Source organism: Vulpes lagopus, chromosome 7 (assembly GCF_018345385.1).
Source record: "Vulpes lagopus strain Blue_001 chromosome 7, ASM1834538v1, whole genome shotgun sequence".
Taxonomy (NCBI): domain Eukaryota; kingdom Metazoa; phylum Chordata; class Mammalia; order Carnivora; family Canidae; genus Vulpes; species Vulpes lagopus.
The window spans coordinates 131,427,655-131,439,508 of record NC_054830.1 but is presented as its reverse complement, the minus strand read 5'-3'; the positions used below and the strand labels follow the sequence as shown (position 1 = coordinate 131,439,508).

At 40.8% G+C, this 11,854-nt stretch overlaps 1 protein-coding gene across 1 annotated transcript in view; it reads right to left on the bottom strand.

Annotated features, from left to right (window-relative positions):
* Positions 1-1,110: 1,110 nt before the first annotated feature.
* The window catches only part of LOC121495270 (abnormal spindle-like microcephaly-associated protein homolog), a 172,989-nt gene continuing 162,245 nt past the window's right edge, over positions 1,111-11,854 (bottom strand). The window contains 4 exon segments of the mRNA XM_041762503.1: positions 1,111-3,693; positions 3,696-4,097; positions 4,100-4,228; positions 4,231-4,472. Of these exon segments, the coding sequence (XP_041618437.1) occupies positions 1,241-3,693; positions 3,696-4,097; positions 4,100-4,228; positions 4,231-4,472 (3,226 nt within the window). The 3' untranslated portion in view covers positions 1,111-1,240.

Below are 11,854 nucleotides of genomic sequence, written 5' to 3'. Positions count from 1 at the left end.
TTCTGTTTTTATTTTTTCTTATAATTTATTTTTTATCTTTTTTTTAAATTAATTTTTATTGGTGTTCAATTTACCAACATACAGAGAAACACCCAGTGCTCATCCCGTCAAGTGTCCGCCTCAGTGCCTGTCACCCATTCCCCTCCACCCCCGCCCTCCTCCCCCTTCCACCACCCCTAGTTCGTTTCCCAGAGTTAGGAGTCTTTATGTTCTGTCTCCCTTCCTGATATTTCCCAACATTTCTTTTCCCTTCCTTTATATTCCCTTTCACTATTATTTATATTCTCCAAATGAATGAGAACATACACTGTTTGTCCTTCTCCGATTGACTTATTTCACTCAGCATAATACCCTCCAGTTCCATCCACGTTGAAGCAAATGGTGGGTATTTGTTGTTTCTAATTGCTGAGTAATATTCCATTGTATACATAAACCACATCTTCTTTATCCATTCATCTTTTGATGGACACCGAGGCTCCTTCCACAGTTTGGCTATTGTGGACACTGCTGCTAGAAACATCGGGGTGCAGGTGTCCCAGCATTTCATTGCATCTGAATCTTTGGGGTAAATCCCCAACAGTGCAATTGCTGGGTCGTAGGGCAGGTCTATTTTTAACTCTTTGAGGAACCTCCACACAGTTTTCCAGAGTGGCTGCACCAGTTCACATTTCCACCAACAGTTAAGAGGGTTCCCTTTTCTCCGCATCGTCTCCAACATTTGTTGTTTCCTGCCTTGTTAATTTTCCCCATTCTCACTGGTGTGAGGTGGTATCTCATTGTGGTTTTGATTTGTATTTCCCTGATGGCAAGTGATGCAGAGCATTTTCTCAAGTGCATGTTGGCCATGTCCATGTCTTCCTCTGTGAGATTTCTCTTCATGTCTTTTGCCCAATTTATGATTGGGTTGTTTGTTTCTTTGGTGTTGAGTTTAATACGTTCTTTATAGATTTTGGAAACTAGCCCTTTATCTGATACGTCATTTGCAAATATCTTCTCCCATTCTGTAGGTTGTCTTTTAGTTTTGTTGACTGTATCCTTTGCTGTGCAAAAGCTTCTTATCTTGATGAAGTCCCAATAGTTCATTTTTGCTTTTTTTGCATTGTTTTATTGTTACATATATATATTTTAATTTTAATACAGAGTCAGATTTTAGAAGCTGTACAAAGGAGAGCCAAAAACACTTTACACATTCATGATTAGCTTTAGTATTTTTTACGGTACATACTGAAAATGTTATTTACTAGTAAGGAATGCCAAGTGTGTCCATCACCATTTGAATAGCTTGTAGGGGATTTGTGATTTCTTCCATGTTATCTCTTCTCAAAACCCAATCTGGTTTAAGTCTTGAAACTATTCTGTTTCTTACAGGTGTTTCTGGAATAAAGGGAGTACTTATAGAAGAATTCATCTTTTGTTTATAAAGTGTTCTTTCAGTATTCATTTTATGTTTACGAGCTGTAAGCTTGTAGAGACTATAAATACGGTCAACAACTTTGTACTTACTTCGAACACTAGAGGCCCTATTCGTTGTCTTCAATAAAACAGCTAACAAACAGTAGGTTTTTGTAAAAATGCTTCCACCCTTGTCTGCAACTTTGTCACCAGGTTTTTCTCGGTACATTTGCAAAAGGTCCAGCAGTGTATCTATGCAGTTTTCTGCATCAGAAACTGCTGCAGTAGTTTTCTCATACTTAGCGACATTAAGCAAGACTTGTACAGCATATCTGATGACTTCCATACAAGGAATGCTACGATTACAACTTCGGATCAAAACAAATATTTTAGAAACTGCTCCACTCTGGGCCATGTTCTCGCAACAAAGTGGAGATAATCTAGTAACTACCTCTAGGTGCTTTAAGGCCTCAAGAATAGCAGAAAGGTGATTCTAGGTCAAAAGATAATGAAGTGCAAGCACAGTTCTTTTGTAAAGTTTGTTTTCTTCTCGAATCTCCCTGTTAACAAGTTGAAGACTTAGTCGTATAGCTTTAATTTTTGTACAATCATTTTTCTTCCTCCAAGAGTATCCTCTCCATAATGCCTGAATTCTACTGATTGCATTATTAAATTTTTCCTGTTTTTTATGGAGGAGGAAACGGCGTACTGCTTTCTGTATTACCGATGCAGCTCTATTCTGCTGGCTCATACATTCTGGAACTTCATGCTGACTTGTGAGGATGTTAGGGTATTTCTGAGCAAACCTCTTTTGCTGTAATCTTGTTCGAAACCACCTCTGGATACAGATGACTGCATTAATCTGCTTGTTAGCATTCTTCATAGACATGTGATGTTTATATGCTCTTTGAATTTTAAGAGCAGACAGGTGATAATATGCAGCTGCTGTGAAGTGAAGAAGTCTGATTTTGGTTCTTTGTTCTGAAATTCTTTTTCTTACTAACCAACCACGCACTAGTGCTTGTAGAACAACTGTAGATTTTTTTAATTCTACATATTTTATCCTTTGACATTTTCCGGCCTTCCTGGCTCGTATATATCTCTGTATGGTCAAAGCAGCAGACTTCTGCCGGAGAAAGACCTGCCTTGCTTTGTATCTTCTAAAATTCGCTTGGATCAAACAAGCAGCTTGATGTCTTTTCATCATTAAGAAGTGTTCACGAGCTATTCTTCCAGAAAGTATAGCTCTCCATTTTCTCTGAATGATAATTGTTGATGCTCTCACATTCAGAAACCGTGTTCTCTCCCGTTTGGTGTAGAAGCAACCTTGAATGATTTTAACAGCTTTTAATACAGCTAGATAGTCTTTACGTGCTTTCCAATACCTATACCAGGCTTGAATCTTGCAGGCAGCTTTCACTTGATGTAAATATTTCCTGGATTTATAGCTCCTCCACACAGCCTGGATTTTTATGGTGCTATCTTTAATTTTCTGAAACCTCCGTTTCTGTATAAATCCTCTCGTTCTAGCTTGAATCATGATAATGCTGCTCCGAATTTGTAAATATACTTGTCTTTGATGTTTTGTAGACAAAAAGGCTCGGTGGTGATTTTGTAAGACGACTGCTGCCTTCCTGTACAATAAAAACTGCCTTCTTGTTTGCCACGTCCTGAAGTACTGCTGGAGGGTCACCGCAGCTCTTTTCTGCTGGACAAACCTTCTCCGACACACGGCCATCTGAAGGAAGTACTGAATGCGCAGGGCAGCACACTTCTGTGTTTCCAATTTCCTTGTGACCATCTCGCAGAAAGCTCTTTGAGTCGCTACTAGAGCCTCTCTCTGGGGGTACTCGGCCTCTTGTGAACAAGTGACCAGGGAAGCTCCACGCCACTTCTGAGTCCTAAGTGCTGAGCCGTGAACAGCTGCACACTGAGCTTCGGTTCTGCAAAAGCAGAAGGCAGACTGCTTAGCACTGGCTACCACGTTTACCTCCGAGAGGGTTTTCAGTCTCTCTCTAACCTTCATGCCCCTAAAAGCGGCCTGAATAATTCGCACAGACTTCTGAACTGCCAAAAAATTTTCCCTTTCCACTTTTACTCGGATATAGGACCTAAAATAATTCTGTATTACAGCAACGGCGGTTTTCTTTGCTTGATAATCGAGTTTGGCTCTGTGCATTCGGTAGAATGACTGAATTCGTGTGGCAGCCAGGTGCCTATGCTGCATGTCCTCTTACACCTTACAACTTCTATATGAAGACTGTGTACACACGACTGCCTGGGTGTGCACTGCAGTTAGTGCCTGTATCGTCTTTGGACAAAAATTACATTTGCTCTCAAGTGGAGATAATGCTTCCTTACTTTGGAGGCTTTAAAATGCTTCTGAATAATAGTGGCAGCCTGATGCTGTTCCTGAATCGGTTTCCTTAGGATCATGTCCTGGAAATCTGCTTCAGTGCAGGCTGCTGCTGCATTCCTGAGTGCACTGTGTTGAAGAGCTTTCTTTTTATTTGCTCTATATTTTTCTTGTATTACTTTTGTAGCCCACTGGATCTTTTGGTAAAAAAGATACTGCCTATACATTCTGTATGTGCTTTGTATTAGGATAGCAGCTCTGTGTTTTTCCCTTAAAAGCTGTCTTGCTTTCATTCCCTTATATGCAGCCTGAATGATCAAAGCAGAAGGTCTCTGTCGAACAGAATTTCTCTTTGCAATTTTGCAGCCCTGTATGTTCGGTAATGTTGCTGAATTAAAATGGAGGCATGTTTCCAGGTCTGAAATGTAACATATGTTCTGTGCATTCTGTAAGTGGCCTGGATGAGAACCGCAGCCTGTGCATCTCCTGCAGCTTCTTCTTTGCCACCAGCCTTCGGTAAGATGACTGGATTGTAATGACCGCTTTTTTTAATTTCAAGAATTGGTGCAAGTGATGCCTGGCACAAATGGTGGCCCGGTATTTTCTCTGAACAAAAACAGTAGCTCTTTTGAGGGAAATGAACCTTTTCCTCACCACTAAAGATCTAAACGTGCTTTGAATAAGGGTCGCAGAGGAATGCATGTTTTTCAAATGTTCTCTTTGCCTTTGTGGATGTATCTTGCAAGACGTTACTGTGGCCAAGTTCAAAAAGTGTGCTGCCTGTGTTCTCTTCTATGATTTTGATGGACTCTTGTCTCACATTTAGATCTCTCATCCATTTTGAGTTTATCTTTGTGTATGGTGAAAGAGAGTGGTCCAGTTTCATTCTTCTGCATGTGGATGTCCAATTTTCCCAGCACCATTTATTGAAGAGACTGTCTTTCTTCCAATGGATGGTCTTTCCTCCTTTATCGAATATTAGTTGACCATACATTTCAGGGTCCACTTCTGGGTTCTCTATTCTGTTCCATTGATCTATGTGTCTGTTTTTGTGCCAGTACCACACTGTCTTGATGACCACAGCTTTGTAGTACAACCTGAAATCTGGCATTGTGATGCCCCCAACTATGGTTTTCTTTTTTAAAATTCCCCTGGCTATTCGGGGTCTTTTCTGATTCCACACAAATCTTAAAATAATTTGTTCTAACTCTCTGAAGAAAGTCCATGGTATTTTGATAGGGATTGCATTAAACGTGTAAATTGCCCTGGGTAACATTGACATTTTTACAATATTAATACTGCCAATCCATGAGCATGGAATATTTTTCCATCTCTTTGTGTCTTCCTCAATTTCTTTCAGAAGTGTTCTATAGTTTTTAGGGTATAGGTCCTTCACCTCTTTGGTTAGGTTTATTCCTAGGTATCTTATGCTTTTGGGTGCAATTGTAAATGGGATTGACTCCTTAATTTCTCTTTCTTCAGTCTCATTGTTAGTGTATAGAAATGCCATTGATTTCTGGGCATTGATTTTTGTATCCTGCCACGCTACCAAATTGCTGTATGAGTTCTAGCAATCTTGGGGTGGAGGCTTTTGGGTTTTCTATGTAGAGTATCATGTCATTGGTGAAGAGGGAGAGTTTGACTTCTTCTTTGCCAATTTGAATACCTTTAATGTCTTTTTGTTGTCTGATTGCTGAGGCGAGGACTTCCAGTACTCTGTTGAATAGCAGTGGTGAGAGTGGACATCCCTGTCCTGTTTCTGATCTTAGGGGAAAGGCTCCAAGTGCTTCCCCATTGAGAATGATATTTGCTGTGGGCTTTTCGTAGATGGCTTTTAAGATGTCGAGGAAAGTTCCCTCTGTCCCAACACTCTGAAGGGTTTTGATCAGGAATGGATGCTGTATTTTGTCAAATGCTTTCTCTGCATCTAATGAGAGGATCATATGGTTCTTGGTTTTTCTCTTGCTGATATGATGAATCACATTGATGGTTTTACGAGTGTTGAACCAGCCTTGTGTCCCGGGGATAAATCCTACTTGGTCATGGTGAATAATTTTCTTAATGTGTTGTTGGATCCTATTGGCTAGTATCTTGTTGAGAATTTTTGCATCCATGTTCATCAGGGATATTGGTCTGTAATTCTCCTTTTTGGTGGGGTCTTTGTCTGGTTTCGGAATTAAGGTGATGCTGGCCTCATAGAACGAATTTGGAAGTACTCCATCTCTTTCTATCTTTCCAAACAGCTTTAGTAGAATAGGTATGATTTCTTCTTTAAACGTTTGATAGAATTGCCCTGGGAAGCCATCTGGCCCTGGACTCTTGTGTCTTGGGAGGTTTTTGATGACTGCTTCAATTTCCTCCCTGGTTATTGGCCTGTTCAGGTTTTCTATTTCTTCCTTCTCCAGTTTTGGTAGTTTGTGGCTTTCCAGGAATGCGTCCATTTCTTCTAGATTTCCTAATTTATTGGCGTACAGCTGTTCATAATATGTTTCTAAAGTCGTTTGTATTTCCTTGGTGTTGGTAGTGATCTCTCCTTTCTCATTCATGATTTTATTCATTTGAGTCTTCTCTCTCTTCTTTTTAATAAGGTTGGCTAATGGTTTATCTATCTTATTAATTCTTTCAAAGAGCCAACTCCTGGTTCTGTTGATCTGTTCCACAGTTCTTTTGGTCTCGATTTCATTTAGTTCTGCTCGAATTTTAATTAACTGTCTTTTTCTGCTGGGGGTGGGGTCTTTTTGTTGCTTTTTCTCTAGTTCCTTTATGTGTAAGGTGAGCTTTTGAATTTGAGTTCTTTCCAGTTTTTGAATGGATGCTTCTATTGCGATGTGTTTCCCCCTCAGGACTGCTTTTGCTGCATCCCAAAGATTTTGAATGGTTGTATCTTCATTCTCATTAGTTTCCATGAATCTTTTTAATTCTTCCTTAATTTCCTGGTTGACCTTTTCATCTTTTAGCAGGATGGTCCTTAACCTCCATGTGTTTGTGGTCCTTCCAAACTTCTTGTTGTGATTAAGTTCTAATTTCAAGGCATTATGGTCTGAGAATATACAGGGGACTATCCCGATCTTTTGGTATCGGTTCAGACCCAATTTGTGACCCAGTATGTGGTCTATTCTGGAGAAAGTTCCATGTGCACTTGAGAAGAATGTGTATTCAGTTGAGTTTGGATGTAAAGTTCTGTAGATATCTGTGAAATCCATCTGGTCCAGTGTATCATTTAAAGCTCTCGTTTCTTTGGAGATGTTGTGCTTAGAAGACCTATCGAGGGTAGAAAGAGCTAGATTGAAGTCACCAAGTATAAGTGTATTATTATCAAAGTATTTCTTGAGTTTGGTTATTAATTGGTTTAAATATTTGGCAGCTCCCACATTCGGGGTGTATATATTGAGGATTGTTAAGTCCTCTTGTTGGATAGATCCTTTGAGTATGAGATAGTGTCCCTCTTCATCTCTCACTATAGTCTTCGGGGTAAATTTTAATTTATCTGATATAAGGATGGCTACCCCTGCTTTCTTTTGAGGACCATTTGAATGGTAAATGGTTCTCCAACCTTTTATTTTCAGGTTGTAGGTGTCCTTCTGTCTCATATGAGTCTCTTGTAGACAGCAAATAGATGGGTCTTGCTTTTTTATCCAGTCTGAAACCCTGCGCCTTTTGATGGGGTCATTAAGCCCGTTCACGTTCAGAGTTACTATTGACAGATATGAGTTTAGTGTCATGATGATATCTATTCAGTCCTTGTTTTTGTGGATTGTTCCACTGAACTTCTTCTTAAAGGGGAATTTTAAGAGTCCCCCTTAAAATTTCTTGCAGAGCTGGTTTGGAGGTCGCATATTCTTTCAGTTCCTGCCTGTCTTGGAAGCTCTTTATCTCTCCTTCTATTCTGAATGAGAGCCTTGCTGGATAAAGTATTCTTGGCTGCATGTTCTTCTCAGTTAGAACCCTGAATATATCCTGCCAGCCCTTTCTGGCCTGCCAGGTCTCTGTGGAGAGGTCTGCTGTTACCCTAATATTCCTCCCCATAAAAGTCAGGGACTTTTTTTCTCTTGTTGCTTTAAGGATCTTCTCCTTATCTTTGGAATTTGCAAGCTTCACTATTAAATGTCGAGGTGTTGAACGGTTTTTGTTGATTTTAGGGGGGGATCTCTCTATTTCCTGGATCTGAATGCCTGTTTCCTTTCCCAGATTCGGAAAGTTTTCAGCTAGGATTTGTTCAAATACATATTCTGGCCCTCTGTCCCTTTCGGCGCCCTCGGGAACCCCAATTAAACGTAGGTTTTTCTTCCTCAGGCTGTCATTTATCTCCCTTAATCTATCCTCATGGTCTTTTAATTGCCTGTCTCTTTTTTCCTCAGTTTCCCTCTTTGCCATCAACTTGTCTTCTATGTCACTCACTTGTTCTTCCACCTCGTTAAGCCTCGTCCTTAGGACTTCTAGCTTGGATTGCATCGCATTTAATTGATTTTTATTTTCTGCCTGATTGGATCTAAATTCTGCAGTCATGAAGTCTCTTGAGTCCTTTATGGTTCTTTCTAGAGCCACCAGTAGCTGTATAATAGTGCTTCTGAATTGGCTTTCTGACATTGAATTGTAATCCAGATTTTGTAACTCTGTGGGAGAGAGGGCTGTTTCTGATTCTTTTTTTGGTGGTGAGGTTTTTCTTCTAGTCATTTTGCTCAGTGCAGAGTGGCCAAAAACAAGTTGTGTTGGGAAAAGGAGAAAAAGAGAGAGAAGGAAAGAAAAGAGAAAGAAAAAGAAAGAAAGGAGAGAAAAAAAGGGGGGGTGGGGTGGGGGAAGCAATCAGAAATCAAGGAGAAAGAAAAAAAAAACACAAACCAAAACAAAAACAAAAAAACACGGGGAGTATCTTCTGATTCTGTATACTTTGAGTCCCTTGACCTCCCCTGGAACTGGTCCCTCTCACTGGTCTTCTGGGGGGAGGGGCCTGCTGTGCTGATTTTCAGGTGTTAGCACTTGGGGGAGCTGCTCTGCCCCTGCCTGGTGCAGGGCTCAGTGGGGGGTGTTCACCCGTGAGGCCCCAGGAGGAACAGCTGCAGTGGCGGGGCCAGCTTTGCAGCCCTGGAGTCAGCTCCCGCAGTAACTCCCGGGCTCTCCGTCTGCAGGGCCTGGAGGCTCCGGGGCGGGGCCGCTGATCTGCTCAGCTTGGGGCAGGAGCGTCCTCGCTGTCCTGGGCCCTCCCGGCCTCTGCCTGTCCCGGGGGAGGCCGGATCCTGGGCTGTGTCCTGGGCCCTGTGCTCTGGGGCCTGCGCTGTTGGATTCGCTCCCGCCCCGCAGCCCCCTCCGCGGAGCCGCTGCCCGAGCCCCTCCGAGCTGCTTCAGGTCCCGCCATGCACGCTGCAGCCCTTAGGGAGCTCAGCGCATCTCCCTGGGGCGCAGGTGCCTGTTAGTGTCCCCGCAGCCCGAGGGCATCCCCGCCCTCCTGGGTCCTGCTCTAATTCCTCGCGGGCCCCTCCCCCTCGGAGGCCTTTTGTTTCTTTATTTCTTTTTCCCCTGTCTTCCTACCTTGATAGAAGTGCGAACTCTTCTCACTGTAGCGTTCCAGCTGGTCTCTCTTTAAATCTCAGGCTGAATTCGTAGATTTTCAGGATGATTTGAAGGTTATCTAGGTAATTTGTTGGGGACAGGTGACTTGGGGACCCTGCTCTTCCGCCATCTTGCCCCTCCTCCAGCACAAATTTATTTTTCACAGTTCTGGAGAGGGAAATCCAAGATTCCGTGTCCAGTAGGTATAGACCTGCTTTCTGATTCATAGACGGCTTTCTCTCTGTAACCTCACATGGCGGAAGGGGTCAGGAATCTCTTTGGGGTATCTTTTAAAAAGGCACTAATGCCATTCCTGAGGCCCCTACCTTGATGGTCTACTCACCTCTCATAGCCCCACCTGCAAATACTATCACCGTGGGAATTAGATTTCAACAGATACATTTTAGAAGGACCCAAACTTTGTTAATAGCACCTGCTCTGCCACAAATACCCCAATTTGAAAAGTGCCTTTAAATGTTTGATTAACATCTGCAGGAAGAATTAAATCAAAACTGCTAAATATTGGGGCACCTGGGTGGCTCAGTGGTTGAGTGTCTGCCTTTGGCTCAGATAGTGATCCCAGGGTCCCAGGATCAAGTCCCGCATCAGGCTCTCCTCGCAGAGACTGCTTCTCCCTCTGCCTATGTCTCTGCCTCTCTGTGTTTCATGAATAAATAAAATAAAATATGTTTTCAAAAAGCTTTAAAAAAAACCCTGCTAAATATTTTCCCAGTACTGTAATCCAGCCAAGAAAAGTTGAGGTGACATTTTTGATTAAGAAGTATTTGTTAGGTAAAGCAATGTTTTTTAAATGTCATTCTTCATTACAACTATATACTGTTGTTGAGATCATAAATTCTTTTTCCTTAGATTGCTTTGCTGAATCTGACATGTATAATCATCTAATTTCACTTATAAATAATTTCGATGAACTTCTGCCCTAATTATGGTCTATATCAATAATATCCTTTCTGTCCATGTTCTTTGCCTCCTTTCCCCTGTCTCTGCTATTTGTGTGTTCTATCCCCTGGATACTTCTCCTTTACTTCCATGGTACCTTACTATTATGTTCCTTGGTGGTTTTCAAGGTCGTACCTCCTGCTGTGCACTATTATGTACATTTCTGTCAGTGAGTGACAGCAAAGAGGAATTTCTAGACTCTTGATCTTGTTAAAGTCACTGTCACAAAGATCAGAATTAGAATCAGTTTCAGTTTATTGCCCACTAAAATCAGAAACAAACACGTTGTAAAAGCACACAGATTCATTCAAAAGAAGCGTAGGCTGACCAATTTTTAAATCTTTTTTAAAAATTCTGTTATTCTAGAACTACAGGTTATTTAGAGAATAATTTGCTGGAGTACATACTTCCCATTTTGGGTCTTTGCTTTTTATTTCTTTACAACTTTGGTTTTCTAACAACTAAGCTAGTGAACATAGTAAAGTTGAAAGTGTCTTTGTGCAGGATTGTTTAACAGAATTTCTAAGAAATGCCTTTTACATGGCTTTCCTTTGAGGAACTTTATCACAAGAAATATGCACCTGATACCCACAACTCTTGGGGGCTATAAGCAAAAGGGCCAAATATTAAAGAGGATGTTCTAATTTTTCATTAAAATTATTTATTCCCAGTCTGAATTTTCCTTTATTCTCAGTGTATTTGGTATAGAATGACAGGATTTCTAAGAGTTAAAGGAAAATCCCACTTTATTGTTTTTTAAATTTTTATTTATTATGATAGTCACAGAGAGAGAGAGAGGCAGAGACACAGGCGGAGGAGAAGCAGCTCCATGCACCGGGAGCCTGATATGGGATTCGATCCCGGGTCTCCAGGATCGCGCCCTGGGCCAAAGGCAGGCGCCAAACCGCTGCGCCACCCAGGGATCCCGGAAAATCCACTTTAGATATTTCCTTATTAAGATATAAATAATGTTCTTGCCACTGTGATCTATTGTTACTGGTTTTATTTCCAAAGGTGAGATTTTTTTGTTCAAAGAGGTTAATGACTTACGGGCTAGACATTTTGTGGAAAAGCTAAAAAAGTGATTGGAAGTATTAGATGAGTAAGATAGAGAATTCACCATATTTGGTGAAAGATAAGGATCAGACAGCAAAAATCAAATCGATTTTTGGAGGTATAGTCTTTTGTTGCAATCTGCTAGGCTGTTAGAATTAGAAAATTGTATTATTCCCAGTCTGCTACGAATGTGACTAGTTAGACTAAAAAAAAATAGTTTTCATGATTTTTCTGCTATGATGTACATATTTCTTACATAGTATTTTGCAATAATAAAGGACTCCCAAGGAGTTATTTGGTCTATTGTTATAATAATAGTTCTTACCCTACTGTTGAAAACTTTGCAACTAAAATATAACTAAAATCCTAATTTTAAGCATTTGACATGGAAATGAGATGGGAATTTATGCATTTAAAATTTTATTATTTACCTTATGGCCTTGAAATCAATGGTTTAATTCACTTGTGTATGTGTGTTTCCTCATCTGTAAAATGTAGATAATAAGCTAATTTGAATGTGTAAATGGTAATTATGCCATCAAG